This window comes from Desmodus rotundus, chromosome 11 (assembly GCF_022682495.2).
Source record: "Desmodus rotundus isolate HL8 chromosome 11, HLdesRot8A.1, whole genome shotgun sequence".
NCBI classification, from domain to species: Eukaryota; Metazoa; Chordata; class Mammalia; order Chiroptera; family Phyllostomidae; genus Desmodus; species Desmodus rotundus.
In genome coordinates, this window is record NC_071397.1 from 33,600,450 (window position 1) to 33,619,425 (window position 18,976).

At 34.6% G+C, this 18,976-nt stretch overlaps 1 protein-coding gene across 5 annotated transcripts in view; it reads left to right on the plus strand.

The window, feature by feature from the left end:
- Nucleotides 1-18,976, plus strand: part of SENP6 (SUMO specific peptidase 6) — a 112,060-nt gene that overhangs the window by 28,299 nt on the left and 64,785 nt on the right. For 4 of the 5 annotated variants that reach the window (XM_024576681.4, XM_053913517.2, XM_024576679.4 and 1 more), the window contains 3 exons: nucleotides 1,402-1,462; nucleotides 11,662-11,804; nucleotides 12,799-12,903. In XM_024576681.4, the coding sequence (XP_024432449.2) occupies nucleotides 1,402-1,462; nucleotides 11,662-11,804; nucleotides 12,799-12,903 (309 nt within the window). The remainder of the gene's footprint in view (nucleotides 1-1,401; nucleotides 1,463-11,661; nucleotides 11,805-12,798; nucleotides 12,904-18,976) is intronic. The other variant, XM_045184794.3, reaches the window with a different exon arrangement.

Consider the following 18,976-nt stretch of genomic DNA (forward strand, 5'->3'; position numbering starts at 1 on the left):
TTTAAATAATAGATTCAATAGAACCTTTTGCATTGTGCAGGGTTTGTATTAGAAATTCAGCATTGCTATTAGTTTCTTGGTTTATTGATCTGGTTTCCCCCTAACCAGAACAAACAGCAAATTTAGAGAAAAACAAATATATACACTCAGTTCTACCAAAACTATAAATATGTTTTAGCAATTTTACACAAGAAGTCATCCAGCATATACTGGCTAAATATTGTAGGTGCTTCGCTTTTATCTGGGCAGCAGCTCCATTTGTCATTACCACTTTATGTGCCTTCACCTATGAGATACTGAACTGAAGTAAGGTTCTATTTGAAAGAGAGCTTAGAATGGGAAGTTTGTTACTTGAAATTGGTATAATATGGTCTTTTATTTCCTTTTTTTATTTAAAATAATCTTTTGTTAATTTAGTACCTATGTAGTTTAGACAAATTGGAATTAAATCTGAAATTAAATTGAATAGAAAGTATACCCATTTTACAACATTTTTGTAAATTAATTGGAAGGAGAGAATTTTCAGCATTAAAGTTGAGGTATATAAACAGTAATGAAACAAACATTTTACATTTTTATTATAAATAGTTGGGATTTTACTAAAAATAGCTTAGTAGAGTTGTTTTCAGAAGGGTGTATTTTTTAAGTTTCTTTGTCAGAAGATTTGTTATGGGTATGTAAAAAAAAAATTGTCTTTTAAGGTGCTACCTGTCCCGTATGCTTTATGAATCATACTCTGGTTCATTATTTATAATTGAATACTTAGGGGCTTTAGCATTTGAACATGTTGAGGTTAAAATGAACTTTTTATTAATAGATGTATCAGTCTAGTCTTTTAGAATCTCAGGCCAGTGATTCTCAGTGAAGGATTGGTAATTCCTTCAAATTGGTAGATGTATAACTATTTTACTGTGGTAGTACTATTGAAATTACTTTCTTTTCATTAACTAAAATTTTCCTACCAGTTTGTTTCTCCTCTACTTGTTTCTCTGTCCTTCCCCACTAATTTTAAATCCAAGACAGAAAGTAAAAATGAGTGACCATATATGAAATTCATGTATAAGAAAATAAATAGTATCTTCATTTATGGCAGGGATCAACAAAGATGACTCATGGGCCTCATCTGGCCCACTACTGGATTTTCGTTAATAGTTTTAATAGACTACAGCCACACAAATAATCTATGGTGGATATTATTCTACAATGGCAAAGATGAGTAGTTGCTATAGAGACCATATGGCCTGCAAAGGCTGAAATATTTCCTTTATGACCCTTTACCAAAAAGTTTGCTGATCCCTAAATTATTGTATTAGGTGAGCAAAGAGGATGAAACTTCTGAATTTAATGTGTGGGTTATAATTGCCACTTAAGGGTTTTTTTTCCCCCTTGTTTTCTATGTAGTGAGGCAAATCTACTCAGTATAAATGAAGATGAGGATTCTGAAACCTCAAAAGGAAAAAAGGCAAGTGTTGCTTTTTTAATTTTAAAAATATTTTAGGTTATATGTTAAAAACGAATATATCAAAAGAAAATGTTAACATTTTAAAATGATAAGTCCCAGCCGCTCTCTTTCCTATCCCAGAGGCAAACAATGTTCCCAGTTTCTTGTTTATCCCATCAGATATTTTATTCGTTAAAACAAAAATATATATTCTGGTCTCAACCCCTTATACTTAAACATTTGGTAGTATCCTACACACTTTTTCTAATTTTCTAAAAATTAATATATCTGGAGAACATCCATGAGAGTTTATTAAGTATACCCTCATTCTTTTCAATGGATATTTCATTTTATGATATACAATTATTATCCAGTACCCTCTAATTTATGATGTTATCAATCATTTCCCCCTAAAATATTGTTGAGTAAATTAGCCTTCTCTATGGGTTACTTTGCACACATACAAGTATGTCTGTAGGATGCATATAGAAGTAAAGCTGCTATATCAGCACAGATCCATTTCTCATCTTGTTACACTTGATGGACAGTTTTATCATCAATGTCTGAGAGGGCCTGTTTACCTAAGCTTTGGTTATAGTCTTAATAACCTTTTAATTTTTGCCAGAAAAATAGTATCTCAATGTAGTGTTACTGTGCACTTCTTTTATTATGGGTGAGGTTGAACACATTTCGTATGTATGTAATTCATTTATTTCTTTTTGATAACTATCAGTTAATATCTTTTGCCAATTTTTCTATTTGGTCTTTAAAATATTATTAATTCATAGGAATTCTGTTCATATTGAGTCTGAGATACACATTTTTTCACATTTGAAATCTTTGAACTCTATCTAGATGCATATTATAATCTCATGACATGGTTTAGTTTTAAAAATATTTTGCAGATTAGTACATACAATAATGATGAATTCATTTATAACAATTTCTTAGATTTGATGAAATACTGTTTTTTTGGAGATTTTGGCTTGTTGCTTTGATACTAGTTGCTAATATTTTTAAGTATATTTTATTGATTGTGCTATTACAATTTTCCCAATTTTTCCCTCATTATCCCCCGTCCACCCTGTACACCCCAAACCTCCAGCATTCCCCCACCTTAGTTCATGTCTATGGGTCATACATACAAGTTCTTTGAGTTCTCTGTTTCCTATACTATTTTTGACCTCTCACCATCTATTAATGCCTACCATTTATGCTGCTTCTTCCCTGTACCTTCCCCCCCATTCCTCTCTTCCCCCTCCCCATTCAGAACCCTCCATGTGATACCCATTTCTCTGATTCTGTTCCTGTTCTAGTTTGCTTAGTTTTTGTTGTTTTTCTTTTATTTTTTTTAGGTTCATTTGTTGATAGTTGTGAATTTGTTGTCATTTTACTGTTCATATTTTTTATCTTCCTTTTCTTAGATAAATCCCTTTAACATTTCATATAATAATGGCTTGGTGATGATGAACTCCTTTAACTTGACCTTATCTGGTTAAGTGACTTTATCTGCCTTTCCAGTCTAAATGATAGTGTTGCTGGACAGAGTATTCTTGGATGTAGGTCCTTACCTTTCTTGATTTCAAATGCTTCTTTCCAGCCCCTTCTTGCCTGTAAGGTTTCTTTTGAGAAAACAGCTGATAGCCTTATGGGCACTCCTTTGTAGGTAACTCTTTCCTTTCCTCTTGCTGCTTTTAAGATTGTCTCTTTGTCTTTAATCTTGGGTAATTTAATGACTATGTGCCTTGGTGTGTTCTTCTTTGGGTCCAACTTCTTTGGGACTCTCTGGGCTTCCTGGAAGTCTATTTCCTTTGCCAGATTGGGGAACTTTTCCTTCATTATTTGTTCAAATAAGTTTTTAATTTCTTGCTCTTGGTCTTCTCTTTCTGGCACCCCTATAATTCGGATATTGGAACGTTTCAAGTTGTCAAAGAGGTTCAAAAGTCTCTTCATTTTTTTGAATTCTTGTTTCTTCATTCTGTTCTGGTTGGATGTTTATTTCTTCCTTTTGTTCCAAATCGTTGCTTTGAGTCCTGGTTTCCTTCCCGTCACTGTTGGTTCCCTGAATATTTTGCTTTATTTCATTTTGGATATCTTTCATTTGTTTCTTCATTTTTCGACCAAGCTCAATCAGTTTTGTGAGAATTTTGATTACCAGGGCTTTAAATCAGATAGGTTGGCTATGTTCTCATTGCTTAGCTCTCTGAAGTTTTGCTCTGTTCTTTTATTTGGGCCCTATTTCTTTGTCTCGGGACCCCTGTTAAGTTGTAAGGGGGTGGGGCCTTAGGTATTCACCCCAGCAAGGCAGCTCTCCTTGCTGTGCTGTGGTGCTGCCTGTGAGGGAGGGGTCAGAGAGGGAACAGTGCAGCTTGCCTGCTTAGCTCTAGCAGACTTTCCAACCAACTCTGAACTCTCGTGTGAGACTGGGAGTTTCTTCCACTGCGGCCACCGTATTCCACAGTGAGCTGAGTCTAAGTTTCCTGCTCAGTCAGTCCTGGCTGCCTTGGGGCAACCAGCCCCTCCCACATGGTCAGCTGCCTCGCCTAGGTTTCTCAGACAGCTCCTCCTGTGTCCGCGGCCTCCCCCGGTTTCTCTCCGTCCACCGCCCTACCGGTCTGGTTCTGGTTGACTTTTTCTTTAATTCCTTGGTCGTTGTAGTTCCATGCAGTTTGATTTTCTGGAACTTCTAGTTGTTTATTGATTTTAGATTGGCTGTTATCCTCCTTTTGGTTGTGTGAAGAAGCGAAGGATTTCTACCTATGCCTCCATCTTGGCCGGAACTCTCACTGTACCTCTTTAGAATGTATGTCTTTCATCAGCTATTATCTTTGTGGATATTGCCTTTCCACATTATTCTTCCTAGAACTTTTATCCAGCGTATTAAGGCCATCGTTTTTCTTTTCAAAACCTGTATTTTATATATTTAAAAAAAAGGATAACAGCAGATCCCTGTACAATATTCTAAGTAATTTCCTCAGATGTATCTTCTAACTCACTAACTTTTATCTTCAGCTATATCTAACCTGCAGGTCAATCTCTCCATTTATATATTTATTTAAAAACATTTCAGTGACATTTTTTGTAGAACTTCTGATTCTTTCAAAATTTTCTGTATTTTCCAAAAATAATTCTCTCTTTACTGTTTCCCTTTTTGTTTTAAGAATTTAAATGCCTTTAATACATATTTTTAATGTCTCTAATTTAGTTTATTATTTTAGGGAATCTTATCTTAAGTTCTTAGTTGTTAAATTTACTGAATAGTTGGTTTTTAGTTAAATTGACTACATGGTGTATGGTGTTTGAAGATACCACATACTGATATTGGGTTGGCCAAAAAATTTATTTAGTTTTTCCCGTACAGTGGCTTTAGTGGTGCTTAATTGTCTTGAACTTCATTTGAAACAATTTTGTTAAGAGTGCATTGACAGCTGTCATATCATCATGCATTTAAAAAAACATCAAATTAGTGAATTTTTGTGTAGCCATTTTAATACTGAGGATGGAAGAACATACACAACATTTTTGGTGTATTGTGCTTTATTATTTCAGGAAAGGTAAAAATGTAGCTCAAAAGCAAAAAAGGATTTGTGCGGTATATGGAGAAAGTGCTATGACTGATGGAACATGACCCTAGAGGAACAGTTTGCCAGGAACATGTCAAAAGTAGTTTGTGAAGTTCCTTGATACTATTGACATTTTGGCCAAATAGTTCTTTCTGTGGGGCTGTTTTATGCATTGGAAGATGTTTAGCAGCACCCCTGTCTTCTGTGCACTAGAAGCCAGCCAATAGTGGGAGGACAGCCAGCATACTCAAAATATCCAAATCAATAATTATTGAAAATGAAAAATATATATTTTATTTTGTAGAAAAAACTGAACGGACTTTTTGGCCAACCCAGTAATTTTTGCATATTTAGCTGCCCCAATGAGTATTCATGCAGCAAATATATATTTAGCATAGTGTTTTAAATGCTAGGGAGGAAAACAGACAAGTTTTTTGTTCCTGTGGAGCTTAAATTCTAGTAACTGGCTATGTTCTTTAGTTGCTTAATAATTAATGTTATAATACAGGGGTTGGCAAAATAAGCCTCACAGACCAAATCCAGCCTATAGTCTATAGTCTGTGAACTAGAATAGTTTTCACATTTTTTAAATGGTTAAATCAGAAGAATACTATTTCATGACATTATTTCACTATTTCATGACATGTGAAAATTATATGAAATTCAGAGTTGTGTCCTTAAATAAAGTTTTATTGGAAAACAGCTATGCTCATTTGTTTATGTATTGTTTGCTTTCATGCTACAAGAACAGATTTGAATTATTTGGACAGAGTTGAATAGTTTTTTTAAATTGTATTTTTTCCATTACCTTTTTTTTTTTTTTAAAGATTTTATTTATTTATTTCCAGAGAGAGGGAAAGAGGGACAATAAGACAGAGAGAAACATCGAAGTGTGAGAGAAACCTTGACTGGTTGCCTCTCACATGCCCCCAGCTGGGGACCTGGCCTGTAACCCAGGCATGTGTCCTGATGGAGAACCAAACTGTCAATCTTTTGGTTTGCAGGCCAACACTTAATCCACTGAGCCACGGCAGCCTGGGCTCCATTACCATTTATCCTCCTTATATCCTCTGGAGTTGAGTAGTTTTGACAGAACCTGTATGGCCCATAAAGCCTAACATATTTGTTATCTGACCCTGGAGGAACAGTATGCCAGTTCCCTGTACTGTTGTTTATACTGTGCAAATGTGTTGTGTATAGAATGATATTAGGGAAACGTAGCTTTTTGGGATGGGTGGAAATAGAGTAAACAGACAGAATAGCAGACTCTTTGCCAACTAAAACTGTTCACTTTTTAAGATGATTGTGAGAGTTATGAGACTATGTAATCTCTACAGAGCACATGGCACCAGGAAGTCTCCCATAAATTACTACATTATCATTATCAAATGCAGTGTTAAGGAACCTGTATAAACTATATTCCTGTGCAAATTATGATGTGTTTATAGTTGCTTACCTGATATCAGTAAGACCCATATTTGTAGTTTTGTTACCATGTGATGATTTTGTGCTAATCCATCTGTCCATGGTAGTTCTCCTGATAATGTGTTTGCATTAGCTAGAAAACTATCTTAGGCCACTAATGAGGGGGACAAAGAGGAGGGAAACCTCCAGAGAAAATATTATCTTGACTTTTGTAGTTACAGTGCTCTAATTTGTGAGATAGTCAACCATAAATGGCTTAATTTTAACTTATTTATACCTTATTTCCCCCAGTAATTTGATATGGATAACCAAGATCACAAATAAAATGAGAAAAATAAAAATTATTAATTAGGCAGAGAGAAGTAGATGTGCCAGGCATCTAATGTAATTTTTGTTGTAATTTAATTCAACAGTTAGCTCTATTTGTATGCAAAGAGAATCTTTTACAAATTTACATCTTGTGATTCTCCTATGGAGTGATTTTTTTTTTTTTTCTTGGAGCCACCTTCTAAGTATAACAGATGGTAGGTCATGTTTTCTAAGGATATTTGAAAATATAAATGCTTTTCATGAGATACAGCTATCTGACAAAGCTAGAAGTACTGGTTGTTGCTGACTGAAGTGGATATAGTTTTTGATAGTAACCAACCTCTAGACACAGACTTGAGAAATTTAAGAATTTAGCTTATATAGATCTAATTGCTTTAATGATGGGCTTTAGATTGTTGCTACACCAAATGCTTTCTCAAAAAAAAATTGAAAATGTATAAGCACTTAATCAGTAAGATGGTTGAATTAGCTGAGTTATGTGTCTATACTCATATATTGGATGAGATAATTTTAGTTTAAACGATTCTTAAGAGGTAGGATTACCTTTCTACATTTTTATTGAGGAATTTTTAGTATAGTTCTTTTGATATTTGAGATGTTCTGTATCCTAATGATTTTGAGTCATTTTTTTGAATAATATTGCTTGTGTTTTTGCCTCTTGTTAACAATCAATATTTATATTTCTTCAAATAACACTATAAAAATTCATTCGTGTAATATGGGAAATCATAGAATTTGGAATCAGATCAGTCATTCTTTAATTTAAATTTTATTTTTCAATTACAGTTTACATTCAGTATTTGTATTAGTTTCAGGTGTACAGCATAGTAGCTAGACAATCATGTACCTTACAAAGTGTTCCCCCTGATATTTCCAGTACCCATCTGACATCGTAGATAGTTATTGCAATATTACTGACTATGTTCCCTATGTGTATTTACAGGAGTCAAATCAGTCTTTGTTCAAACCCATTTAACTAGTTTGGAGACGTTTCCTTCCTTTTTAATTTCACTCTTCATAACATAGGGATAGGGCTTCAGTAAAGTTTAAATGACGTGGTAGATTTTGTTGAGAAAAAAACAGAAACTGAAGTGGGAAACTTGGGTGTATTAATCTTGTCATTCAGTAGCATCAAGCAATTGATCTGATGTTTCAGGTATAGTTGTTGAATCCCATTCTAAAGAACTACTGAAATGTATAAAATATGGAGATTAAATGATATTGAATATGAAGTAATTAGCATAATGCCTATTCATAGCAAGCACTCAATAAATAGTGGTTGTGATTAACTATATACTGGAATGAAATTACCGTATTTTGCCATGTATAATGTGCACTTTTTGCTCAAATTTTTGAGGGTAACGTAAGGATGCATGTTATACATGGGTATAATGACTACATGCCATGGGTATAATAATGGGCATAATCTGTGTATAACGTGCATAAACATATGGGTACACGTTATACATGGGAGAGCATTATACATGGCAAAATACAGTATATGGTCAGTTTGTAATGGAAACTTTTTGCTTCCAAGATGTTTAACATGATATATGAGGTCTGTCCAGAAGGTATCCAGCCATGTAATTAGAAAAATAGAGACACTTATTGAAGATACAAGAAACATTGCACATAGGACGGTGATGCCTCAGTCCCCTTCAAAGTAGGTACCTTGGGACCTCACGCAGTTCTCTCAGTCTCCATCAGCTGCCCTGTCATATTTTCCTGAATCTCATTGAGGGTCTGAAATCTCTACCCTTTCAAAGGTGATTTTAGTTTTGGGAAAAGCCAGAAGTTGCAGGTCACTAAATCTGGTTTGTAGGGGGGCTAAGTCACCTGAATGATTTGATGTTTCACCAAAAAACTGCATGAGATGTGATGCATAAATAGGTGCATTGTTGTGATGAAGCTGCCAATCACCAGTTGCCCATAACTGCGGCCTTCTGAATCATCTGAGTAGTTTCTGCAGAGGAATGTTCAAGCTTAATGCAAATTTGATGCAGATTTTTGCTGTACTCACTATTTTGAATGTGATGGCCACACAGTACCCATGCTCACCCAATGGCGTCTACCATCCCCACTGACTAGTACAGTGAAGTCGTCATTGTTCACGCATGCTCACTCCAGTCCACTCTCCTTGGCTGCTAGGTTACATTGATATCATGCACACTGTTCTTGTCATATTAACAATGGCTGGACTTTTTCCTGACAGGCCTTGTATATCAAAATCACCTACAGCCATGGCTCTCCAACATTAGTGTATATCAGAATCACCTGGAAGGTTTCATAAACCGATGCCTCACTATCCCCTCAGTTTCTGATTTAGGAAGTCTGGAGTGGGTCCTGATCATTTGTATTTTAAAGTGTTCCCAAGTGATGTAAGATGTTGCTTATCTAGCAACCACACTTTAAGAAACATTTACTTAAGTCATTAAAAAAAAAAAAAGTAACAAAGGAGTAGTCCTACATCAAAATGATTGGATAGGCCTAATTTTTCTTGGCTGAATTCAGCTTAATGACCAACTGTTTATGATAAAATAATTTATGGGCTTTCTAATTGAAGATATATGTGTTTCTAATTGAGCAAGACTGTTACTGAAATCCTATCTGTCCATTCCAGAGACAGGCCATTTGTATATGTGTTATATCTTTTGTTAATGCATAAAATAACCCCATGATTGCAAGGAAAGTTGCGTGTCTGGAAAGAGACACCAGGCCTATTTGATTTCTAAATCATTACCTTTCCACAATAACACTATGTTTCCTCTGAAAAAATGCACAAGTGGTTGTATTCTTCATCAATGGAAATGAAAGAGTGTGATAATCCCATTATTTTTACCCCCCATAGTTCTGTTCCTATTTTCAGTTGTTTCCCTTGGATTGATGGGCCTGCTTATGAATGGTAGCTATTGCATATGAAAAATCAGAGATAATTTGAGGCCTAGGACAGTATTATCTTTGTCTAGGGGGTATATATGTTTACTTCTGGCTAATAACAAGGACTATTGGCAGTTTCAGATCACCTTAATCCAATGTTTCTCCAAATGTCCTCTTGTCAGCAGTATCAGTATCACTTGTGCCCTTGTTAGAAATGCAAGTTCTCAGGGCCATCCCAGATCTACTCAATCAGAATATACTGTAAGGGTCAGACACTGCAGTTTGTTTTAGCAAACCACTGAGGTTATTCTGATTTACTCAAAATTTGAACCAGCTTATTCTGATTTACTCTTAATTGGATTGGAGGTTGAGATCTTTGTAAACTGGATTTCAGTCTGTGAGAGGACTGTTACAGTTCTGATTCACTCTTATTCATGGACTGTAGTCCTAATCCAGATTTTGAGCTAGTTACACAGTCTTTCATATTTGGTAGATCTTGAACTCTACTTTTTGCCTCTTTAGCTCTCTCAATCTGTTGGAAGTTCAGTATAGTTTCTCAGCCTTTCAGCTGCATCTTTGGAATCAAAAGGTGCCTTTAGAAAAATATGACTCTGGGCTCAGATTTCTGAGTTTTCTTGATACTTCACTCCCTTGGTAGCCCTCAAATGCCTGACACCCATTTTTTTTTAAATTTGTATTTTGTCCAGCTTTTGTAGTTGTTTTCAGATACTAGAAGGAAGATTGATCTGCATTACTTAATATGCCATAATTACCAGAAGTGAAGGGGTCTGAAGTACGTGGCTCTAAAAGATTAGGAAGTAAAGACGTGTCTCAAGAAGCAGAACATGATAAACAGCATGTCAAAAATAGGTTTTTTGGAATTTTGTAATGTAGATATACCTAAAAACAAGGATGGTGCTGGCACAGTGAGCTTTCATTTTAGGACTTCTTTTGTGGCAGCTGTTAGGTTTCTATAGAGATAAGGGGGAGGGGGAAGGGAGACAAGTTGCTATCTTATGACTATATTTTCTTATAAAAGAGTAAAGAAGAAAATAAAATATTAGACTATTGTTTCAAAATATAATTAAAGGACATAAGAATGATTTTTAAAATCTTGTTTTGGTAAATTATCACTAAGAACTGAGGACCTTTGTCCTGAGTCTGAAAGCAGCTTTTAAATTTCTTGTGCAATGAATGTAATAAAGTAGGTTTCTTTTTGAAGAACTTGCCAAGTAGTGGGCCATTCTGTTGTCATACTGTGATCTACCTAAAGTGATTGTTATTGGTACATTTATATTATCATTTGCAATGATGAAAGTATAAAGAGGAGGACATCATGGTTTCTGTGTTCATATAGAGACTTCCATGTTAAGACCAAAGTCATTGTAGTTGAAATGACAACTTACACTTTATTTGACTGTACTGCCCAAAGATAGCAGCAAGGCCTGTTAAGCAGGGGAGGTGTTTATTTTTTACTCTTGGTAAAGAGCTGTCCTAAGATCATGTACCCTCATCCCTTGTGGTTTTTTTTTTTTTTTAAGATTTTTAATTTATTTTTAGAGAGAGGAAGGGAGGGAGAGAAAGAGAGGGAGAGAAACATCAACGTGTGGTTGCCTCTTTCAGGTCCCCTACTGGGGACCTGGCCTGTAACCCAGGCATGTGCCCCTAGACTGGGAATCGAACCGTTGACCCTTTGGTTTGCAGGCTGGCACTCAATCCACTGAGCCACACCAGCCAGGGCACCCCTTGTGTTTTTCTCTTTTCATTTTCTCAAATATCTTTAGAGATATTTAAATGAAAAGAAAATAATATAAGTACCCATTCTCCTATATATTTGTATTGTACTTAGGAAAAAAGTATAGTTGAACTACTCTTGGATTTATGCCACTGCCATCCTTCCTGCTCCTCCTTAATAGCTTGGTACTTTTTACTACCCTTTTAATAAATAGATTTTCAAGTAGTTGTTGATAAATTATCATATTATGGTATTCATTGTTTCTTTACCATTCATGGATTTTTTTCCAGTTAAATCGTCGATCTGAAATTGTTGCTACTGGTTCTGGTGATTCCTGGAAGACATATGCAAGACGAAACAAGACTGAAAATCTAAAACCTTTAAAAGGCAACCCAATTGGACTTAACATGTTGAGCAACAAAAAGAAATTGAGGTATAGGCACTTCACCACATATTCCTACAGAAAATATAAAGGCTTTGACACTAAAACTATCTTTGTGGCCAATTGGCGCAACCTGTACCTTTCTTTTCACTTCTTGTCAGTACGGCCAAGAAGTAGAGTGGTCCCAGTGTGTGGATTTTGATTCTTAGGAATGGAGTCAATTACAGTGATTTCTTGGTTCTAAATAAAAATATTGCAAGAAAAATTTCAGTAGACTAAAATTTATAAGATGAGCTTGCTTTCATACAGTTTGTAAAATCTCTGTCATGATATTAGAAGTAGAAGGCATTGTTGGGTAGATAGTCATGTCTCATTTAGGGGAGTCTTGTCAGGATTATCTCAATAAGGGATTTTTTTTAATACTTTAAAAGATTTTTTATTTCTCTTTTAGATACAACTCAATCTTTCTTAGTGGTTGTCATAGTGAACCACTGTTACTGACATGATTGGGCTGTTGCATCTCCCAGACATACAGTTGAAAATCACTATTTCATTTCTGCTTTGTCAATTTATAGATAGACAATTGAGTGACATAAAGGCTAAGTAACTTTTGAGTCAGTGGGAGAGTCAGAAGTAGAATTTAGGACTCTTTATTATTATTATTTTTTACAATTAACATATTTTTATTTTGGCATGTAAGAAAACTAATACTCATAGTTTAAAAACTTTTAATAAATAGCCTCCAAATAGAAAAAGAGAAAATATATTTAAATTAAGTTGCCAGAAATCTTACAGTACAAAGCATTCTTTTAGGTTTCCTGACTTCTCTTTTAGTATTTAGCTTTTCATCTTCTTTCATGAACTGTATTGGAAACATTCAAAGACAAATTCAGCAAATGGAGAATTCCTGATGGACAATTTAACATGACCAATTGAGTTTATATATAAATTTTTTAAGTGGTTTTGTTCGTGTGCTCAGATTTTAAAGGATTTATTTTGCACATGTGTATGTAATTTTTTCTTACTTTGTTTCTTGAATTTGCAGTGAAAATACATCAAATGCATCATTATGTTCTGGAACTGTCATTGATGGTAGATGTTTTCATCATGCTAATGCACAGATACCAATAGTAAAAACAGCAGCCCAAAGGTAAGCTGTTGCCGTTGTTTAGCATATACATACCATCCCCTTTAATAAGAATTATTTCACTATTTTTTTAAAACCATTTTTTACTTGTGAAATTTTACTGTTTCTATTGTCTATAAAGATACATTCATGTCTTTGAAATAATTCATGTCTTAGAGTTTTATTATTTTATATCAACCTTTGAATAAATTACATTCTGTAAATAGAGACTTTTTGAATAAAAGCCATTCAGTTGCATTATATTCTAGTTAAATTACCCTAATTTCTTTACAACATTGAACTTAAAGCATTTGACAGAAATGCTGGAAGTTTAGCTCTGATGAATAAAACTATAGTTATTGCCTTACTTTCTTTATAAGGCTTATAGGATTTTATGGTATCAAAATAAATCACATTATTAGTTTTAAATATGTAAGAAAATGTTGTGTTTTAGTAGTTTTAATAGATTTGGATTTTCTCACTGGTTTTGAGAGTACTACTTTGAACCTTGAAATAATGAGAATAACAGTGGGGAAAGCTTGGTGTTTTAAATGCTTTTGAGGTTTTTCATAACCATCAAAAAATGGTTATAAAATTTCAGTTCTCAATATCAGTTGATTAAGAAATTCTTAGGCTCTAACAATTAAATAATGTATTTATTTCTTGCATTATGAATTGTTGCATAAAAATTTTTATAACTAGTAAAATTTAAAGATTTGATGTGCATGCTAGATACCATTCTTTATTATTTAAAATTACCAAGTAAGACTGCTACTCATTCAGAAACAGTGTCCTGACTTTTAGAAACCCTTGCTATGTTTACTATATTTACATAGATTTGCTATACCATATATTTTTGACTTAAAAACCTTAAATCTTTCTCATATATTAGGATAGTGAAAAAACCTTTTTTTGCTTAAATATATTTATCATTGTTTTCACATAAAATATTTGAGAAATTCAATTAAAAAGAGAAATTACTGCACATAACATAGGCTTGCTTTACTATAAAGTACATAAACAAATCAAGCTGTCTGGCCTACATGTGGCAGAAACAAGAAAGTAAATAATTAAGGAGAGAGGTATAGTTTCTCACACACTGACCCCATTAATAGAATCCATCACTGATAAATGTCTGTGTACTTGATATGAAAATGTGTTCAAAGTTGAAATACTAATTTATAATCAAGTGATATATTCTACAACCAAAAGTATTACTACTTTTGAAGTTATCTGTTATTTGGATTTATTTGCACTGTGACCTGTTCTCTCCATCCCTTGTTTCCTCATTGGCAATGTTAAAAAACTGACCTTAATCTGGAAATTAGTTTGTTTTGTTTTATTCTAAGTCTCAGCACACAGTCTACCTTTCATGTGTACCATTCCTCATCTGCATAAAATATTAGATTCTGTTAATAGGAAATGGTATTACCTCATAAAGTATTGTTTCTTTGAAAAAAAACAAAACTGGGTTAATTTGTATTTAAAGAAACAATCCTCAGTGAAAATACTTGACAAGAACAACTAGGGACAACAAGGAAAACCCGAGGAGTTACGTCAGCAGGACAGATTCTACTTTTCTTATTTACAGAATAAGCATTTCTTATTCCTCCAGTTGCAGTGTGACTATCAGTAAAAAGATTTTGAAATTCAAAGACAAGCCATTGAAAATTTTTCCAATTTTTTCTGTCAAAAACATTCATTTCATGCCACATAGCAGGCATAGAGAGGTACAGTGTAGTCAAAGATGAATATGACAAAGTCCATACCTTGAAGCTGAAGTTTGATTAAGGTAGAGGTCAGAAAGACAAGTGAACAGATGATTACATAGTAAATGCAATAGTAGAGATGTACAAAGTATTAAAGTAGCTTTTGAGTATACTAGTTAAACAAGAACACTGCATGCACTAGGAACCACATCTTCAAAGTAATTAAGAAAGGATGCTTGCTACACGCTCATTGGTTTTAATTAGTGCAGGCCTCAGATGAGGATGAGCACGTTGGCTTTATAGCTTCTCCTAATTTTTCTTATTTTCTCAGTTCTTGATTTGAAATGAAAGAAAATGCCACCAGTTGGTAATTCATACACGCAGTCTGTTCTTGGAGTGAATGGTATAATTTGTCTCTTAAGTAAATCAGACCTGCATTTTGAATAATTTACAGATCTAGTAAGAAATAGGAATAAGTATGTCACACCTTTTTAATCTAAAAGGGATGGATGAAGATTATTAAAGTATCAGATCACATTACAGTTCTAGCCTGTTTTCTTACTGCTATTTCAAATGTTAATGCAATTCATGTTAAAACAATTGTTGTTTATACACTAATAGTGATGGAGGAAGATGATAGTCTTTGGTATAGAAAAAAGCAATGCAGAAATTTAAAAGTGTATATAACTCTATACCATTTTCACCCCTAACTTTAATCGAACTTGCTGCAAGAGCACATTTACTGGTTTATGTTTTATTTATGTTTCATTTTTTTTCATTATCACTTTTTATTAAGGATAAGTAAAAAAAAACTTGTAAGCCCCATAGGGGAAAGGAAAGTCTACAAAAGCATATACACCATAAGTGGGAAAATGGGCTCCTGGAATAAGCAAGATTTAATTCTTAATAAAAACAGTACTTTGAAAGAATTTTTTGAAGTCTAAATCAAGTCATGGATAATAGACTCAATCAGCCCTTCCTTGCTTGCTTGTTTCCTTCCTCCTCCCCTCCCTCCCTCCCTTTCTTTCTTAACTTTGAGAGCACTAGTATACCACTAGTTCAAGAATGAAATAGTGGAGGAAGAATGTGTATTGGCATATTTACAAAGTCCTACATTACTAATTAGGCTTTACTCTCTTATTTTTTAAAGGGCTTTTTATTTTTTAAATATATAAGCTCCTTGAAGGCAGGACTTGATAATAAATACCCATTAAGGAATCTCATAGAAGTACCATGACTTACAAATCAGATATCATCATAATAAATGAGCATGAGTATACATATGTTGTTTTTTGTTTCCTTTCTAATTCCCTTGGTTTATTGAAAGACCCAAACCTTTTTCTTCTACTGCTACTACATCTCTACCTCTTTCTTTTGCTCTATACAGGTGAGTTTGAAAAAAAAAACAAAAAAACAAGAGCGGAATAAACTCACCCCACTTCTTAGGTATAACAGTGTAGAGTTGGAAATGGCTTAGATTAGGTACTAATACCTAACTTTTGGCATTCATTTTTCTTTTCCTGTAAATATAATTCCATAAGAAAAAATACAAATATGTAAGTAAATATTTAAACTTTTATGTTTATATTTTGTTCCACTTTAATAGGGGTGTAAAGATAATATTTCTTCATTTTTCTATCATTTATACAACATAAACTTACTTTATACAGATTATTCTATATTTTTATTCTGACACATATTGCCACTTCTTTTTTTTTTCTTTTTCTTTTTTTTTAATTTTTATTGTTATTCAATTAATATTGCCACTTCTATTTCTATTTTATAGATTTATTTTTTTAAGTATATTTTATTGATTATGCCATTACAGTTGTCCAGTTTTTTTTTCTCCCCTTTATCCCCTTCCATCCTGCATCCCCTCCCCTCCCCTCCAACATCCTCTGCTCGGGCCCAGCTTAGTTCATGTCCATGGGTTGTACATACAAGTTCTTTGGCCCATCCATTTCCTATACTACTATTTTTTTGGGGGGGAGTGGAGAGAGAAAGAGAGGGAGAGAAACATCAATGTGTGGTTGCTTCTTATGTGCCCCCCACCAGGAGCCTGAACTGCAACCTAGGCATGTGCCCTGACTGGGAATTGAACTAGCAACCCTTTGGTTCACAGGCCAGTGGTCAATCCTCTGAGCTACACCAGCCAGGGCACATTTCCTATACTGTTCTTAACTCCTCCTGTCCATTTTGTGCCTAACAATTATGCTTCTTATTCCCTGTACATTTTTCCCCCATTCTTCCCCTTCCCCTCCCCACCGATAACCCTCCATGTAAACTCAATTTCTGTGATTCTGTTCCTATTCTAGTTGTTTGCTTAAGTTTTGTTTTTGTTTTTTATGTTCAGTTGATAGTTGTGAGTTTGTTGTCATTTTACTGTTCATAGTTTTGGCCACCGTCTTTTTCTTAGATAAGTCCCTTTAACATTTCATATAATAAGGGCTGGGTGATGATGAACTCCTTTAACCTGACCTTATCTGGGAAGCACTTTATCTGCCCTTCCATTCTAAATGAAAGCTTTGCTGGATAGAGTAATCTTGGATGTAGGTCCTTGCCTTTCATGACTTGGAATACTTCTTTCCAGCCCCTTCTTGCCTGTAAGGTTTCTTTTGAGAAATCAGCTGACAGTCTTATGGGAACTCCTTTGTAGGTAACTGTTACCTTTCCTCTTGCTGCTTTTAAGATTCTCTCCTTATCTTTAATCTTGGCTAATGTAATTATGATGTGCTTTGGTGTGTTTCTTCTTGGATCCAGATTCTTTGGGACTCTATGAATGTCCTGGACTTGAATGTTTAGTTCCTTCATCAGGTTGAAGAAGTTCTCCTTTATATTTTTTCAAATAAGTTTTCAATCTCTTGTTCTTCCTATTCTCTTTCCAGCATCCCTACGATTTGGATGTTGGAACATTTAAAGTTGTCCTAGGGGTTCCTAAGTCTCTCCTCATTTTTTTGAATTCTTGTTTTTTCATTCTGTTCTCATTGGATATTTATGTCTTCCTTCTGTTCCAAATCTTTGATTTGAGTCCCAGTTTCCTTCTCTTCACTGTTGGTTCCCTGTCTATTTTTCTTTATCTCACTTGGCATAGCCTTCACTTCTTCCTCTATTTTATGACTGTACTCAACCATTTTTGTGAGTATCCTGATTACCAGTGTTTTGAACTCTGCATCTGATAGATTGTCTATGTCCTCGTAGCTTAGTTCTTTTTCTGGAGTTTTGATCTGTTCTTTCATTTGGTTCACATTTATTTGTACTGGTGCACCTGTTATGTTGCAAGCAGCAGAACCTAAGGCATTCGCTAGGGCGAGGTTGTGCCACTGTATGTGAGGGAGGGGTCAGAGAGGGAATAATACCACTTGGTAGCTTACTCGCCTCTCGCCCCACTTGCCATCATTTCCCTGTCTTCCCACAAGCAGATTGTGCTCTTTCAGGTGCTGATTCCCTGGAAGAGTGGGCTTGTGTGTGCTCTAGGATCCTGTGGGCCTCTTTATGGACTCTCCTGTGAGACTGGGAGTTTCTCCTGCCACTGCAACCCCCAAAGATTTTTATAGTCAGAGGTTTTGAGGCCTTAGTTTCCTATGTTGGAACTCTGGGTTGCATGGTCTCACTCCCCAGTTGTTCCTCCGAGCTTATCCACACTGGAATGTAGGATGTTTCGGTCTGCTGGCCACCACCTTGCCTGACCTGGACTGCCAGCCGCCACCTCTCTGCCCCAGCTTCCTGTCTCCACCCCTCCTACCAGTCTGGATGAATGTTTCTTCTTTAACTCCTTGGTTGTTGGACTTCCATACAGTTTGATTTTCTGGCAGTTCTGGGTTTTTTTTAAATTTATTTTTATTTTTTTTTTTAACTTGGTTGTTCCTTTCTTTTGGTTTTGTGAGGAAGCAAAGCGTACACCTCCATCTTGGCCAGAACTCCACATTATTCTATTTTTTAAATAGCAAAGGTAAAATCTGAAATATGGCATCATGTAAGTTATAATAATTCTTTTTCTTAAATATTTTTTAAAAGTGTTACTTTTCCATGTTGTTTTTGTAAATTACTGTATTTCTTTATTTTGTTAGGATTAAATTGATACTTATATGTTCCACATGGTAAGAATACAAGAGTTAGTAATGGTGACTTGAGGATTTCGTAAACTGTGTTTTGCTTAGAGTTAGTTCCGAATATTTCATTCCATTTATAATAAAGAGGAATATTTCTACATTGTAAATCTTGTTCTAAATTGAGTATTTTTTATAGTTTTACTCTTAAGTAATTGATGTTGATAATCTATGACTGTGGAGAAGGTGCACCTTTTATACATTGGGCATATGATTAGAGGCCCATGATTGTAAATCGCAGGCCTTTCCTTATGTCCCAAACCATATACTAAGGCTTTAGTG